The 18,180-nt window shown below is 36.2% G+C and overlaps 1 protein-coding gene across 7 annotated transcripts in view; it reads left to right on the forward strand.

Annotated features, from left to right (window-relative positions):
• LOC137618050 (serine-rich adhesin for platelets-like) overlaps positions 1–18,180 on the forward strand; it is an 81,965-nt gene that overhangs the window by 48,549 nt on the left and 15,236 nt on the right. For 3 of the 7 annotated variants that reach the window (XM_068347994.1, XM_068347992.1, XM_068347993.1), the window contains exons 2-4: positions 14,322–14,757; positions 16,791–16,922; positions 17,164–17,339. In XM_068347994.1, coding sequence (XP_068204095.1) covers positions 14,555–14,757; positions 16,791–16,922; positions 17,164–17,339 — 511 coding nt within the window. In that variant the 5' untranslated portion in view covers positions 14,322–14,554. Of the gene's footprint in view, positions 1–8,723; positions 9,758–14,305; positions 14,758–16,790; positions 16,923–17,163; positions 17,340–18,180 lie in introns of those variants that run through there. The other 4 variants (XM_068347991.1, XM_068347998.1, XM_068347996.1 and 1 more) reach the window with 3 other exon arrangements.

An 18,180-nucleotide genomic window follows, 5' to 3' on the forward strand; every position in this document is an offset into this window, starting at 1 on the left:
GATGAAAGTCTTTTAGACAGCCAAAATCCTTGTGTAACACACACACACACTCTCTCTCTCTCTCTCTCTCTCTCTCTCTCTCTCTCGGAGTGCCCAGAGGTTCTGTTTCAGAAATATCTGCCTTGATGGATTTTTGAATCCTCTTTCTCTGATAGGTTCCAAAACAAGGTATTAAAGCTGGACTTCCCTTTAACGCCGTGTTGAAGTATTTTAGAAACCTATTTGCTTTATATACTTGAAAAACCATTTGATAATTTTTGTTATTTATTGATAACCGTTTATTACTGCCATGTGATTGCCTGGCAATTCTTTATGTGCAATTTGTCTTACTCCGAGATATTTATCATCAACCTGAAATTCATCTGTTCTTGGTAGGGTAGTTTGCTGCTACAATTTTTCATAGAAAGAAGTTTCGGATTTTGTAATTGAAGGTCATCTGTATGTTTTATAAATCTGAAAAAACAAAATGCTGACTTGTTTGTAGTTTACTAATTTTGTTACGTTTCAACGTCCCATGAGATCTTAATGTATGCTGAACAGTTGGGTAATTGAATGTGGCTGAATATTGTCTTCAAAAGTCCGAGATTGATTTAATGCACATTGAAATAGTATAGCTGCTGTCCCCATTAATTCCAGCAAGTATTGATTGGCACCTTTTTGTTTCCCTGGCTGTTCTATGGCTGCTCTAGCTTGATTGTCTTCTCCCGGACCTTTTCTTGGAATCGGATAAAGGAAAATATTGTGTTTGATTATATGAGGTAAAGAACAGACCTGTTTATGATGTTTTCACTGTTTGAATATCAAGACAGGTTTGCCCTCGATTTGCGCTTGTGCAGTCGTCCCTTAACGCTAGAGAGTTATGGGGTCCTTTGACTGGCTAGACAGTACTACATTGGATCCTCTCTGGTTACGGTTCACTTTCCCTTTGCCTACTCATACACCGAATAGTCTGGCCTATTCTTTACAGATTCTCCTCTGTCCTCGTACTCCTGACAACGCTGAGATTACCAAACAATTCTTCTTCACCCAAGGGGTTAACTACTGCGCTGCAATTGGTCAGTGGCTCTTTTCCTCTTGGTAAGGGTAGAAGAGACTCTTTAGCTATGGTAAGCAGCTCATCTAGGAGAAGGACACTCCAAAATCAAACCATTGTTCTCTAGTCTTGGGTAGTGCCATAGCCTCTGTACTATGGTATTCCACTGTCTTGGGTTCGAGTTCTCGTGCTTGAGGGTACACTCGGGCACACTATTCTATCTTGTTTCTCTTCCTCTTGTTTTGTTAAAGTTTCTATAGGAAATATTCATTTTAATGTTGTTACTATACTTAAAATATTTTCTTTTTCTTTCTCTCCTTTCCTCACTGGGCTATTTTCCCTGTTGGGTCCCCCTGTGCTTATAGCATCCTAATTTTCCAACTAGGGTTGTAGCTTAATAATAATAATAATAATAATAATAAGGCAACACCATCCTCTTGCTTATCATAATGATTATGGTAACAAAAACGAAGTAAATTACTTTGACCGCCCACAAGAGTATCACAAATGGAAATCGTTCAATGGGCACCGTAACATTGCAGTCGTGTTCAACACTACTTTATGAGTATTAAGATCAAGTCTGTAGCATAGTTACGTGTGTCAATTTCTCGCTGACGTTTTCCTGCCCAATTTCCTTCTCCAGTTTCCTTCATCTCCATTACAAAATGTCGATTGTAATGTTTTTTTACTTCCAACATCGACTTTGAATGGCTAAAGAATGGCAAAGAACTAATATGAAAAAATGAGTGTTAAATTGTTATACAACTTCTAAAGAGATCCAGGAAGTGCTATGAATTGCAAAATATTAATGAATTATTTGAAAATAATATGTTTTTTTTATTGAATTATTTGAAAATGTTTTTTTTATTGAATTATTTGAAAAAAAATATATTGAATTATTTGAAAATGTTTTTTTTATTGAATTATTTGAAAATGTTTTTTTTATGGAAAAATTTGAAAATAATGTTTTTTTATTGAATTATTTGAAAATATGTTTTTTATTGAATTATTTGAAAATATGTTTTTTTATTGAATTATTTGAAAATATGTTTTTTTTTATTGAATTATTTGAAAATATGTTTTTTATTGAATTATTTGAAAATATGTTTTTTTATTGAATTATTTGAAAATAAGTTTTTTTTATTGAATTATTTGAAAATAAGTTTTTTTTATTGAATTATTTGAAAATAATATTTTTTAATGATGAAATTTGCAAGTAGAGACAGTTGGAGATTTAATGGACTCTGTGTAGTCTTTATAATTGGTGTTTCTCTTGACAAGAGGCGATAATTAAGTTATTAGGCTCTTGCAAACTGGTTGTTTCTAAACTTGACCTTCAAGTATAATGAGGACGTGATTTGGATTTTTGTTTTATTTTATAATGCTGACGGAAAACAGATACTCACTAAATGGACTTGTTTTCTGTAATCTCATTTAAAAAAAAAAAAAAAATACTTTCCCATTCGTAGTCGAGTTGTTTTCACAAAGCTAACCTAACCTAACCAAACATAACCTGGCGTAACCTTGCCTAATCTAACGTAATGTAACCTAATCTAACGTAAACCAGCTTAATCTAACCTAACCTAACCTGGCGTAGTTACATAACCTAACCAACCCTAACATGATCTAACCTAACCTATTCTAACGTATCTAACCTAACGTAACCCTTGCTAGCATAACCTGACGTAACCCTTGCTAGCATAACCTGACGTAACCTAACCTAACCTAACGTATCCCTTGCTAGCATAACCTGACGTAACCTAACCTAAAGTAACGTAACCTAACATAACCTGATTTGTCGCAGCCTAACCTAACATACCCCCTATGTAACCTAACTTAACCCTGACCTAACCCCCTCATCTCATCTCACTTTGTTTTTTCCGGAAATGATTCTTGACCTCAGCCTTCTTTGAGAAAAGATCCAATGAAACCTGGGCTGTTGACAGAGATCGAAAGAGAGACACTGATTTGCGGATGTGATGATTAACTCTCGATTAGGAGGAAAATCAAAAGGTTCCCTTTGTCCTCTTTTGCCGGCCATTGGACTGCCTGCCCTGCCATCTGGTGACGATTTCCTTTAATGCGAAAAATTAATTTAAAACAAGAGATCGTTTGTTGCCTTGCGAAGAAGGCCATCATGGCGGAACTCCTTCGAAGATTGAGAGAGAGAGAGAGAGAGAGAGAGAGAGAGAGAGAGAGAGAGAGTCTATAATTGTGCACTTGAAATTCATGTCAAGTAGGTTTGAATGGGTTACATCATTTATATATATATATATATATATATATATATATTATTTAAGCTACAGACCTTAGTTGGAAAAGCAGGATTCTATAACCCCAAGGACTCCACAGGGAAAAATACCCCCAGCGAGGAAAGGAAATAGGAAATAAAAAAACATGAAAATTTATGAATAAAGAATACATAATATGTTCAGTAATATTTAGAATAGATCTATCATGTGTAAACCATTCCACAATATTCTCTTAGTTGGAATAAAACTTAAATACTGTGTAATGTTGAGGCCTATGATGGAGGAGATAGGAATCTTAGAGAACAGCATATGTAATAAAGGATAAAAGGTTAAAGGTGTCTGGTTTCAGTTCCAGCTCCATCAGAATAAATACTCACCAGAACGTCAGCCGGGCAAGCCACGGTGGTGCCCTACCACAGCAGTGGCCTCCCCAGTAAACAGCTTAAACTCACGGTCCCAGGCGGGGATCGATCTGCTGCCATGCGAATGCTAGGCAAACACGTGGATAGTCGGAATTATGAAAAATATAATACAATGTGCATAAAGAACTAAGTGAACGAAGGTGCCAAAGTAATATCAAGATCAGGAATAGGGATTTCATAGGCTGAAATTCAGCAGCTGAAGACCAGACAGGAGAACAATACCTCGAAATATGGTGAATTAGAATTATTATAATATTGTTTTTGAATAGACTGAATACCGAATATGTCAATAAGCCTATTTTTGTGAAATTGAAGAAGGAACAGACCGAATATATTTCTCAAAAGTAAATTTGCAATCAAGAATTTCACCTAAAATTTTGAGAGTTGTTTACATTAAGAGAAACATCAGCTATGCAAAGATCTGGATGTTAAAGAGCTACTGCCCTCGACCTACATTCAATTATACTTCTTCTTCTTCTTCTTCTATTTTGCACCATGCAGCAATTCTATTAGATCTCTAAGAGAATCAACCAACCCCAGATCTACTTTCAGGAGATTGAATTATTGCAAAGAGAGTAGCATCATCTGCATATGCAACGAGATTGTTTTCTTGCCAAAACCACATGTCATGTGTATATATTATGAAAAGTATTGGGCCAAGAACACTACCCTGAGGAACACCAGAAATCACATTCCTCTACTCAGTAGGGTGCCCCATCAACAACTCTTTGCAATCTATTACTTAGAAATTCAATAATTATGCTAAGAAAAGACTCTCCTACTGTACTTCTGAGAGAGAGAGAGAGATGAAGAGGAGAGAGAGAGAGAGATGAGAGAGAGAGATGAGAGAGAGAGAGAGAAGAGAAGAGAGAGAGAGAGAGATATCCAGTTCATCAGGTCTTTGTTTATGTGTTTCCAGAGACTTGTTTTAACAATGAACGTCACTTAAATTGTTTTTTTTTTGTTTTTACTTTGGTGTCTCAACTCTATCCTTGAACTGGAATCCTCTCTCTCTCTCTCTCTCTCTCTCTCTCTCTCTCTCAATCCGAGAGTCTTGCCGAGGACACATATAAGCGTTGCTAGTAACGAAGAATTTTTTTTTTTTTTTCCCGGCGTGTTCACGTCTATCGAGAAATGAGTTTCAGGTACCTGTAATGAATCTTGCCTTTACAATATCATTGATGAAGACGTTTCCATTTGCAGCCCTGTGATGCAAAGTATATCGAATATTAAAGCAGAAGTAGAGGAACTCACTCTCTCTCTCTCTCTCTCTCTCTCTCTCTCTCTCTCGCAAGACTTCTGGCTGTTGAAATTGTTGGTTGACGGAGAGGTGGAAGGCGTATGACATTGGCGGCATTTAAGATATTTCAATTTTTTCCCCGGAAGTTATTCTGCTATTGTATTATTGTTATTGTTTTTTTTTTATACTACTCAGTAGTAATTACCTCTGCCAACTATCTTGGGAAGAAGTTGTTTTAGCCCATGTTAGTCCATTTCTCTGTTTGTTTGTGAAGAGGCCTGGCCACAATTTTACTCATGGAGTAATGAAACTTTCAGGGGTTAAATTTTTATGTTGACAGGTTGAAGTGGTTATTGAAAGGCCTTAGGTCAAAGGTCAATGCCAACCGAATTCACCATAACCTTAACCATAAGTTTGCACGTGATTGTCACACCGTATTCAACTAAGCCTACGTTCTAAATTGATTCTGGTAAAGGCAAGCTGGTTTCGAGATATAAGCTGCCGTGGCGTTGGTCTGCACTCTAGTGCTTTTCTAGTTATTCTTGAGAGAGAGAGAGAGACATTCCATTTTAAATGTTCCTTTTGCGTCTTTCGTTTATAATGTAGATATTATTTCTCTCGGTTTTATAAGTATGAAATGTTTACCTCTCAAATGTCATGAGGTACTCAAGTATTCCGGAGTCAACATGCCCCCCCCTCTCTCTCTCTCTCTCTCTCTCTCTCTCTCTCTCTCACACACACACACACACACACACACACGGAGTCATATGACTATCCATGTCGTATACTAACGCTGGGTATTGTTAAAGTCTTCATAATCAGCCCCTCTCTCTCTCTCTCTCTCTCTCTCTCTCTCTCTCTCTCTTAAGTTTGGTTATTTTGAAAGAATAGTTTATTCCAGCGTACCATTTGTGACGAGTTCGCAAACTTGGACTGAAGTGTGTCATTCGATGTACTGCAAAACCACAGAAAAAAATTTGCTTTCTCCACGTAGAAGACCTTGTACGCCACTCGTGATGTTTCCGTTGGTTGGATGGAGCTCAGAGGTACATACTAGGCCTTTGTTTTATATACTATTTATCTAAATCGACAGTCACTCTCTTTGGCGCTTCGTGTCAGGAACCGAATGTAAGAGATAGTCTAGTTTTGATCCAAGTCAAAACTAGTTTTCCTCTTAAATTTAACATAGTTCTACTTTTACGTTACTCTCTCTCTCTCTCTCTCTCTCTCTCTCTCTCTCAGGGGATGTAGTAAACAGTAACGGTAAACGAGTTCAAGAATAAGTTAAACAAGATCATAAAAATTCTCTTAAACATTCAAACCAAATCGCTTTACCCAATAGTAAATGTTTTCTCTCTCTCTCTCTCTCTCTCTCTCTCTCTCTCTCTCAGTGTTTTTGATAACCGTGTAAGGATATAATATTTTTTTAAAGTTAGATTTAACAACTGTTAGTCATTTAGTGTTCATTATCAAAATTGGTGATTGTTTTATAATAAAACAAATTTTCTCCTGCTAGATAATTTCTAACCGTAAATTGTGTAGCTTAGCTAATAATAATAATAATAATAATAATAATAATAATAATAATAATAATAATAATAATAATAATAATATATATCGACGGAAATTGGCGGTGGTGTGTGCACGATCTCATTTTAGAAAATGGATACTGGAGTTGACCCTAAGAGAAAACGAATAGGAAACATTAAGGGGTAACCAATGTAATCGTCGCTTACTAACATTATATGTAATCTTTTTAATTTATTTTCTTGATATAAATGTTATTTTAGTTTATATATATATATATATATATATATATATTGTAACTCATTTTCAGTTAGTATCATATGATGAGATTGGCCACTACTAACAAAATGTCACTACATACGCCAACTGAGTAATTGAAAGTTTTGGAAAGGTTCCACCCTTTTTCTTATATGAGGGAGGGCCTAGTTATTCATTTTGATTATAGCAATGTCGATAATATTAAATTTCGTCTCGGCCGTTCTCCTGTGTTGTAAATGATGTATTGAGTGTTTATGTTGTGAGTTTTTCATAATTACCATTTAATAAACCAATTTAGGATGCCAGAAAATCTCCAATCAATCAATCAATCAGTTTTGCATATGTCATGACTGGACAGAATGGTTTCGCCGGGCCATATTGCCCAATTTCTTTTCAATCCACTGCATTCTGTCACCTGTGTGGAATTACTTACTTTGATGGCTGCTTTTCCGGTCCCATACAGCAGGGGAACCCCACTCTCTACAGGACCTCCACTGTCGTTTTACCTTGTTCGTTCACAGTATTTATCGTTTCAAGTCACATATTGTTCATTTACTGTTAAATTGTCACTGTCAAAAGACTCATGAAATAAAAGTCTTCAGTTTCCTCTTGAAAGCCTTAATGTCTTCAATCAGTCGGATGTTTCGTGGGAGCTTATTATATAGTCTGGGGGCCGCATATATAAAGGCTCTGGAGCCTAAAGTAGACATAAATCTAGGTTCCAACAGTTTGAAGCCATCTGTAACTATTCTCGTGTCGACACGATTTGTTGGCTGCCCAATGTGTAGCAATTGTCAATATCTATTTTCTTGTGGTAATTATAAGCAATGATCAAAAGTCTGGTTTTAGAATTGGAAATGGTAATTTATTTCCACCCAAGAATACTAATCTTGACGTAGATTAAATATGCATAGAATTTTGTAGTAACTGAAATGAAATAAGTTTGACATTTTATCAGCTTTCAGGAATTGATTATCATTTGAGGCTTTGTATAATATTGATAATTATTATTATTATTATTATTATTATTATTATTATTATTATTATTATCATTATTATTATTATTATTATTATTACTTACTAAGCTACAACCTTAGTTGGAAAAGCAGGATGTTATGTTTATGCCCAGGGGCTCCAACAGGGAAAGTAGCCCAGCGAGGAAGGGAAACAATGAAAAAATATATTTCAAGAAAAGTAACAAAATTGAAGTAAATATTTCCTATATAAACTGTAACTTCAACAAAATGAGAGGAAGAGAAATAAGATAGAATAGTGTGCCCGATTGTACCCTCAAGCAAGGGGACTCTAACCCCAGACAGTGAAAGAAGAGAGAGAGAGAGAGAGAGAGAGAGAGAGAGAGAGAGAGAGAGAGAGAGGAGAGAGAGAGAGAGAGATATACTCTTCAATCTCATACTGACCACTTTAGGGCCGGGTTAGGCATGGGGGGGAAAAGAATTCCTCCATCTTTTTTGTCTCTCAGGTGACGCGAGATGATGACTACTTTGGCACCCTATGGTGCTCCTAAAACCATCTCTCCTTCTCTGTCTGTTCCTCCCTCATGACTGTGATGCTTCTCCAACTTATCTCATAGTTTAAGATGACACTGGACTATTCACCTGGAGGGGGGGGGGGGGAGACTTGGTGCAAGCACTTGACTCTCTCATTTTCCTCTGTATAGAACAGACCCGTGATTTGTCAGGAGACGAGTTTAGCGTTTGCTTATCTGGCCCTGTGTTTATGAACCGAGAGGAAACTCGTTGCATGAGTTAGGCTGGGTGATTTGAGGGGGGAGAAGGCCCGGGGGCGGGGGGCGTTGGGGGTTGAGGAAGGGGCGTTGAAGAAGAAGAAGTTGGCACAGTTCCTGTGCTAGTTGAAGAGTAGAGGAGGAGGGTGAAAGCTGACGAACTTAGGGTGTAGGGGAGTAGGGGGAATGAGAGAATGGAGGGGTGGTTGTGTGTTGGGATTGTTGGTGATGGTGGAGAGGGAGAGAGAGTGAGTGAGTGTATGTGATAGCTTAGTGCAAGGAGAGAGAGACGAGGCAAAACCATTTGTGTCGTGATTTTAAGCATACTATTTGGAGGGGTCAAGTATTTCTCCCGTGACAGTTTCGTGTGTTCGTTTCCTTTCTAACTGATTTGGTTTTCTCTGGTATCTCCCTTTTGTCGCAAGAATCCCCCTGCGAAGAGTGATCACCAAGTGCCACTCGGCGCCATCATTGTGCGAGGGATCCCTTAATATTTAATTTTCTCTTACACTTATTTCGGTGACTTAACCACGTTTTAAAGTGCTTTTTGTGGCCCCTCCCATATCTCTCATGACTTTGAAAATGTTGAGGTGATGAAATTCTTTGTTAATTCTTTTAATTGCCGTTACTATAACTTTGAAACGATCATCTGCTTCCCAAAGAAACATCTGAATGAATGGAAAGTAGATCCCAAAAGAGACGAGTAATTGAACAAGAGAAAATGAGACATGGGACCCGTTTTTGTTGGTTAGTGCTGGATTTGTGTCAGTGACTGTTCAAAGTGCGAAAGGCGTAGGCGCGTGTGTGTGTGTGTGTGTTTGTGTGCATGTGCTTTTGATGCACCAGTCGCCCCTCTGTCCCACCCATCTCTGCATTTTTGTCGGACAACCTCATTCGGGAAGCTTTCCTTCTTTGTAAAATCACGATGGTATTGCCAGCGGGGTGAAAATGTCTTGATAAGACTCGCTGATGCTTCATTTTACTCTTTCGAATCTTTCCTTTTGTGATGATTAGTGTGAAGTGATGTCTATGAAATTCTGACTGTTGAGAATCTCTCTTTTTTCGCTTGTCTCTTGAGTCTGAACGTCTTAAATATAAAAGCGGCTTAAGGAATATTATCAGCGAGAAACAGCAGCTAAAAGCCTTATTTCGTTGCGCCATCCTACCAGAACCAGAAGGCTTTTCAGGAGTCCTTGACGCCCTCAGCATGCCCTTACTAACGCGACTCAAATCCCCGCCACGGGCATCCAGTAAGAGCAGGTCAACTGATGGAATGAAGAGGTAACGCAGCTGTCTTGTAAACTAACAAATGGTATTATCAGGATGGATATCCTATAATGATATATTTTACCTTCTTTGATATCCTGCTTATACGACCTCGAGTGTGAAATGTACAGAACGTAGTGAGTACTTAGGAGCTATATTAAGAACCTTGCCTAATCATAAATTAGCACGGAGAAGCGAATAATGGTCCCATCCTCTTTCGGTGAATTTGAAGCCTCCCTCCTTCAGATTTGATATGCTCTCTCTCTCTCTCTCTCTCTCTCTCTCTCTCTCTCTCTCTCTCTCTCTCTCTCTCTCTCTCTCTCTCTCTCTCTCTCTCTCTCTCTCTCTCTTCTGTTTTATTTGGTGGTGTGACTCAGTCAGTCAGTAGGTGTAAGTTTATTGGTCATCGTATTTTTCCCAAGTGTTTGTGTATCTCCTGTTAAGGCATGATTTAAGTCCCGCAAAGGGATGAGTTTAATTTCAAAATTGATAATTTATTTGATCAAAACGTTAGGTTTTCTGGTCCGGAGCAGCAATAATATATGTATGTATATACATTTATCTATTATAATGTTAACATTGAGTCATAGAAAGCCTTATTTTAAAATCGAGTGCCTTAGTCTTTAGGAAAACTTATTCCCAAAGGTGCGTGCATAAATCAGCTGTTAACAGCGATGACTCGTAGAGGGCTTAATACTACATAGTATTCTAGAAGTTTAAGTTGTAAATTTTATTCCAGCTGTGACCAAGTTGTGGAATGATCTTCCTAATCGGGTAGTTGAATCAGTACAACTTCAAAAGTTCAAACTTGCAGCAAATGTTATGTTGAAATATCTGTTTGGATGTTGTTACTGTTTTGAAAATATTTTATTAGTTGTTAAATATTTTTCATATCGTATATTTATTTGCTTATTTCCTTTCCTCACTGGGCTATTTTTCCTTGTTGAAGTCCTCGGGCTTATGGCATCCTTCTTTTTCCATCTAGGGTTGTAGCTTGGCTAGTAATAATAATTGTAATGGAATTTTTTTTCCTCTGAAAAGTGGACTGGAGAAAACAGGGATTATTATTATTATTATTATTATTATTATTATTATTATTATTATTATTTGCTAAGCTACAACCCTAGTTGGAAAAACAAGATGCTATAAGCCCAAGGGCTCCGCCAGGGAAAATAGCCCAGTGAAGAAAGGAAATAGATAAGTGTTATGACCTTAAATACAATAGGGAATGAAGACACTGATAACCTTTTGAAGGTGCCAGATGGAAGATATGATAAAAAATAAAAGAATAACGAAAGTGTGAATGACTTGATAGGTAAACATGTCTACCAATGCATTAACGAATCCTGACGCCTCGCACTTACAAGCACCTTGTGTTATTTTTCATTGCTCGAAGCCCAAATTTGTCCAGGTGTTTATACTCAATTTTTTTTAAGTGAGGCGCATTTGCACCGACTCGCAGCGGTGCCCTATTAGCTGGGAAAAGGGTCCTGCTATCTGATTGGTTAGAATTATCTTGTCCAACCAATCAGCGATCAGGAAACTTTTCCGAGTTAAAAGGGCACCCCTGCGAATAGGCGCGAATCTGCCTCACTAAAATGAATTGACTATAGTTAAAGCAGCCAGCATCCAAAGAGGTGGAGAGAATATTTTTATATACTAAAGGTGCTGAATGGTAAACCTGGTTTTTTTTTTTTTTTTATATAAAGTTCTTACACTATTTCAATGCTCTTACTAGTCTTGAAATATTTTAGTTTTGATTGTTCATTACTTTCTCATGTAGTTTTTTTATATCCTTTCCTCACGGGGCTATTGTTCCTTGTTGGAGCCCCTGGCTTATGGCATCCTGCTTTTCCAACTAGGGTTGTAGCTAGCTAGTATTAATAATAATAATAATAATAATAGTAATAATATATTATTATTATTATTATTATTATTATTATTATTAATACATGCTAAGCTACAACCATAGTTGGAAAGGCAGAATGCTATAAGCCCCGAGGGCTCCAACAGGGAAAATAGCCCAGTGAGGAAAGGAAATAAGGAAATACAAGAAAAATGATTAACAATTAAAACAAAATATTTTAAGAACAGCAACAGCATTAAGATAAATATTTCATACATAAAGTTAAAAAAAAAAAGAGGCAGAGAAATAAGATAGGATAGTATGGCCGATTGTACCCTCAATTATTATTATTATTATTATTATTATTATTATTATTATTATTATTATTATTATTATTATTATTTTTATTATTCCTACTAGCCAAGCTAAAACCTTAGTTGGAAAAGCAATGTCAAAAACAGATATGTCCTATATAAACTATAAAAAGACTCATGTCAGCCTGGTCAACATAAAAACATAAAAAAAAAAAAACAATGAAATGACACCCTCTTTACCATTCCCGAAAATTCAAGTAACAACTTATGGAAGTAGTCGTTCGTTTTCGTGTCTTCGATGCATATATATATATATATATATATATATATATATATATATATATATATATATATATTATATTTGTTTTGACATCCGGGTGAAGTAGAACACACACACATGAACGAACAGTTCCCCCCCCCACTACATCACAAACTCCTCTTCCTCCTCCCTGCCGTTTCCGGTGTTTACATACAACGTTGCTCCATTTCCTGCCTTTCCCCACAATTCCTCATCCTTTGTGTAGGTAAATAGAACATTGACTGTGGGGAATTTATAGATGCTGACATACTAAAAGTGTTCCCTACGCTCTTAACCCTTCTTTGGAAATCTGCTGAAAACATTTGTTATTATTATTATTATTATTATTATTATTATTATTATTATTATTACTTGCTAAGCTACAGCCCTTGTTGGAAAAGCAAGATGCTATAAGCCGAGGGCCCCCAACAGGGAAAATTGCCCAGTGAGGAAAGGAAACAAGGGAAAATAATATGTAGAACATTGACATTTAATTAAACATTTCCTATATAAACTATGAAATCTTTAAGACAACAAGAAGAAGAGAAATAAGATAGAATAGTATGCCCGAGTGTACCCTCAAGCAAGAAAACTCTAACTCAAGACATTGGAAGACCATGGCACAGAGGCTATGGCACTACCCAAGGCTAGAGAAGATGTTGGTCTGAAAATTACGTCCTTCTTTGCATTTACCCTTCTTAGGGTTAACTTGGCTTGGAGCTTGTTCAAATGAGGGGAAGTTTAATTTCTCTTTTAAACGAGGGGTAAATATTTATGTGAAAGAAATGGAAGTTTGATCCCAATTCCCTGCTTGAGGATACACTCGGGCACACTATACTATCTTATTTCTCTTCCTCTTGTTTTTGTTATTTTTTTATAGTTTATATAGGAAATATTTATTTTAATGTTACCCTTCTTAAAATATTTTATTTTTCCTTATCTCCTTTCCTCACTGTGCTATTTTCCCCCTTTTAGAGACCCCGGGCTTATAGCATCCAGCTTTTCCAACTAGTGTTGTGATTTACCAATTAATAATAATAATAATGATAATAATAATAATAATAATAATAGTAATAATAATAGTAATAATGATGATAATAATAATAATAATAATAATGATATATAAAATTTCATGTCTATATAATTCTCTTTTTGGGGGGGTTTTATGGAGCGAAAGTCGTAGGCTATATAAAGAAAAAGAATTTGGGTATCAGTGTCATACCAGTTTAGTTCCGGCATTGCTCTTTCATGGGATAAGTGTTTCTTCGCATTAACTTGTACTCGACTTCTACCTCTACCTCTTTTTTTTTTTTTTAGAATATTAAAGTTTTATTACTTTTATATATATATATATATATATATATATATATATATGTATGTATGTATGTATATGTATACATACAGTATATAGTTTGTCAATGCCCTATTTTTCATTCATGTAAAAAAATACCTCATAATGCATCTATTGTTTTAGATAATAGCTTTATATATACCCATACTGTATATATATATATATATATATATATATATATATATATATATACATATATATATTTATATATATATATATATATATATATATATATATACACATACATACATACATACATGTATTTTTGTTTATATCACATTTGAATATCTGGCAAATCTATGAGTCCTCCTCTGGTTGAAATATCACATAAAGCTGTAATCCAGCAATATGAGGGCAGGTTGGTGGTTTCTAGTATTGCTTTTGTGAACCTGTGACATTTATCAATAATAACCCATGGGATACTTCTGCCGTTCATTGTGGTGCAGCCTTGCGTGTAATTTGGTAAAAGAAGAGATCACATGTTGGGCTGATGTATTTCAGAAGTTTTTCCACTCTTTTTCAACCCGGATTTATGTCGAAGTATTATCATCTAACGGGAAGGTTTTATATTTAGGCCTGTTGTTTGGTGGCACCTGGTGACCTGCTGATATAAATTCTTATTTATATACTCATGAAGTGTATAAACGAAGCTGTGATACTGGAGCATAAACAATGATCACTTTGCTTGTACCTCAAGTTCATTGATTTTTTAAGTCAATCTTATTTCTAATCTATGATATGTTTTATTAATAGTCTGGAATTTCTTAAAGGATATTTTGACATGACTTGGAACACGACTTTGGCCCCTTACTCCCAGAAATAGCCATTAATGTATTTGTGATAATCGAAAAACTTGAAATGTGTAGACTCGTGCGGCTGAAGTTACAAATATGAACACCCTTCTGAGTTATGTCAGAGCAGAGACCCCGACGGGAATGTTTGATGTCGAACGTAACTGCTGATTCAAAAACCTGAAGACAGCGACCTATGTGTCGGGGAGAATATGTTTCGGGAACTCCGTCGGAAGTCTCTGCAGTTAGAGAAGGGTGCTCTGGAAAAATTCCGGTCGGAGCGACGTGGTTCGCTCTCAGATAAGAGCGAGAAAAATTCGTCATCTGTAAGCGGTAGTAAAGATCACCACCATCATCACTACCACCATTCCCATCAGCATGACAAGGAGGGGAGGCGTGGCTCCTTGGTCAGCAGGTGATGACAGGATTGGCCGTGTTATTTTTGTATTTGATATTGTATGTGAAAGGACTTTTTTGGTGTTGTTATTCTGTTCCATTGTATCCAGGTTTTTAGTCACTTGAAGTGACTGGTGTTACAAGACTTGGTTTTCGTAAACTGAGTCAATTTGGGGGAGCAGGATTGGTGCAAGGGAGTCAGAATGGTTATTATAATCATAACTTGATGTACTCAAATACATTGTTAGTTGCCCCATAAATTATTTGTAATAGGGGTCTCTCTCTCTCTCTCTCTCTCTCTCTCTCTCTCTCTCTCTCTCTCTCTCTCTCTCTCATGTAATTTCACCTGATTTTTAGGAAGAATATCAAAGCTACACTGTTTTTGGAAATTTGTTTAACCAATCAGAAAAATAATGATGCCATTTGCCCTGAAAACACTGTTATGGCAACCATCTTTGATTTTACAAAATTGGCCACTATCTTGGATTTTACAAAATGGCTGTGCTTATATGGCCACTATCTTGGATTTTACAAAATGGCTGCTGTAACAATAGATTTTCCACAATATCCCATCTGCTAAATAGCCTAGAAATGAGATGTTGACATAGAAATGAGAATTTGACAGCTGAACCACAGTTTCCATGGCCAAATCCAATGTGTCAAAATAGATATATGAAGTCAATCTAAACTTATTTGACTGAAATATTGAAGTATTGATTTAAAATAAGCTGAAGATAGGACGACTGGGGAAATCTAACCGAGGCCTTTTGCGTCAATAAACATAGGAGGAGGAGATGATGATTCCATACTTCAGAGCTCTCTCTCTCTCTCTCTCTCTCTCTCTCTCTCTCTCTCTCTCTCTCTCTCTCTCTCTCTCTCTCTCTCGCTCGCTCTTAATTGTTGTGGCTGTATTTGGATGGAAGGTGATTTAATTAGAAGCAGACATGTCGCGATCCCATCTGTCATGGAATCACTGCTGTTGCAACAATAACATGGATGACTCTCTCTTTCTCAAAAGATTATTGTTGCATAGTCCATGTTGTGATATAATTGGTGATAACTTTGAAAGCTGTAAGTCCTACAGAGCTATGAAGTGTACATCAGTATACTTGGCTCGTTCTTTATATTTTTATCGTATTCCTTTATCTTATCTTTGACATTTTTGGGTTCACTTGTTGAAAGTCAGTGTTCTTGTATCGGTTTTTATTTATATACTCGGTATGCCAAGACCAGATATTACTTTATGGTTTTCAGTATTTATTTCAGGAATTGAATGTATCTTAATGAATCTCGAATAGCTTGTATCTATTTAAGCCACTCTACTATACTCAATTTTTTTTAGTGAGGCTCATTTGCACTGACTCGCTGCGGTGCCCTTTTAGCTTGGGAAAGTTTCTTGCTATCTGATTGGTTAGAATTATCTTGTCCAACCAATCAGCGATCAGAAAACTTTTCCGAGCTAAAAGGGCACCCCAACGAGTTGGTGCAAATCTGCCTCACTAAAAAGAATTGACTATAGTTTATAGTCTAAAGTGTGTTGAAATACTTCTCCATTACTGTGCTTATAACCCTCGTCATCGGCTGATTTTCTTTATTGTATGTAAAAGGAAGGTTCGTGTAAAAAGGGTTTCAGTCTAGTCATCATCTATTAAAAAAAACATTCTCAACCTTTTGTTCCCACCATTTACTTTACACGGTTTTTATTTCCCAATTTAATCTATACCATATTTTAGATGCTGTATGTATAACTCGCTCACTTTTTATGGTGAGTTTATTTATTTAGAAATCAATATCTCTTAAAAAAAATAGCAACCTATTTTCACATGTTCAAGTCACTAAATGTGTATAAGAGAGACTTTTAACCAATATTTGTAATTGTTCCATCAAGTATCATATATGCCAGAAAACAGAAGCATTGAAAATATCGTACTGTATTTTTCTCTTCCTTGCTTTTGACACTCTTCTTTGCATACCCTAGTTGTATTTAAGGACTGTATTTTTGTATCAGTGACATTTAGCTTACGATGTGTTAATTTCTTTGTGATTTTACAGATGGTTCCGGCATATCCAGGAGGCACAGGAAGCATACACAGCGCGAGATGGAAGAAATCGCAGGGCACACACGCAGACGCCACTTCCAGACCCTGATGACCAACCTACATCGTCAACTGATGCCCTTAGAGAGTAAGTTAAAAGCATTTATTGTGATAGTTTATTGATATGATAGTTTATTGATTCTAAAGTTAATATATATTTTATAAGAATTAACATTGGTGATTCTCATTGTCTATAAAATGTGTGATGAGTTCTTAGGGAAAGGTGCATAGTTGATACAAAGTAAACTTCCTTCATTTTGTTTCCGGTGATATCTTACAGCATCAGTATTAGGGTAGTTTAGATTTTTGAAAAGTGCGTTTAATTGCAGTGGTGATGATGGCGGAGATATTGATGGGGGAGACACAGCAGATGGTTCAAATGATGCGTCACTGGAGGGTAAATCCAAGGGTCAGGATCAAACAAAATGTGAGGAGTCATCATCGTCCTTGACCCCCACAGCAGGACAGCCATCTTCTCCCGCAGATTCTTTATCCAAGAAAACTGGTAAGTATAGTTAACACCAATATATAAAATGATTGTACTCTTGGCAGTCTGTCCTTTCTGTTCTATCACTAGTATAGTAGACATAAATCTATACCCGATTCTCTCCTTCAGACTGGATGCTAGTGATTGGTAATGGGTTTCGATGCTCTGCTTGAAAATAAGACTTTTAGTGCTCAAGTATATTATTAAAAACAAAGTTAATACTGTACTTCACACTGCACATTTTTGTTAATAAGATATGCTCAAAACTTTTCTTGATTCTATTGATTTGCATTGTAATTTAGAAAAAAAAAAAAAAACTGATAACTGTTCACAGTCCAAAATCATGCATTCATATCTTAGCACTGTAAAACTGACCTTCTCCTTCATAAGGCTGCTGTACTATGATGCACATGGCTCCTAAATATGACCATACCCTATGCTTATTGCATGGCAGGGGGTTGGAAGTGTGTATTAAGCCTTGTTTTATATTGGGATTCATCAAGCTTGCTCTGTGCACTTTTAAGATTAAAAAAACAGAAGAAAAAAAAAGAGAGAGATTTTGTTTTTTATATTGTCACAACTCACTCTCCACCACTAGCACCCTTCCTCAGAGTAGGAATTTTCCCTTTTGTGTCACTGCTGTATTGATAATGTTGATAAGATTTAACTGTTATGTACCCTCCCTCCTTGTGTACCCTCAGTGAAAGCATGTTGGTTTAATTTTCCTTGTAAGAAAATTAAGCAAGAATTAGATACTGTATTTCATAAACTGCAGCTCTCAGGAACATCACTATTACAGATAGTATAATTGCATGGTAGATGAAAATATTCATGTTACTTTTTGCAAGTCCCCTTTTGT

The sequence above is a fragment of the Palaemon carinicauda genome, chromosome 24 (assembly GCF_036898095.1).
Source record: "Palaemon carinicauda isolate YSFRI2023 chromosome 24, ASM3689809v2, whole genome shotgun sequence".
Lineage (NCBI taxonomy): Eukaryota > Metazoa > Arthropoda > Malacostraca > Decapoda > Palaemonidae > Palaemon > Palaemon carinicauda.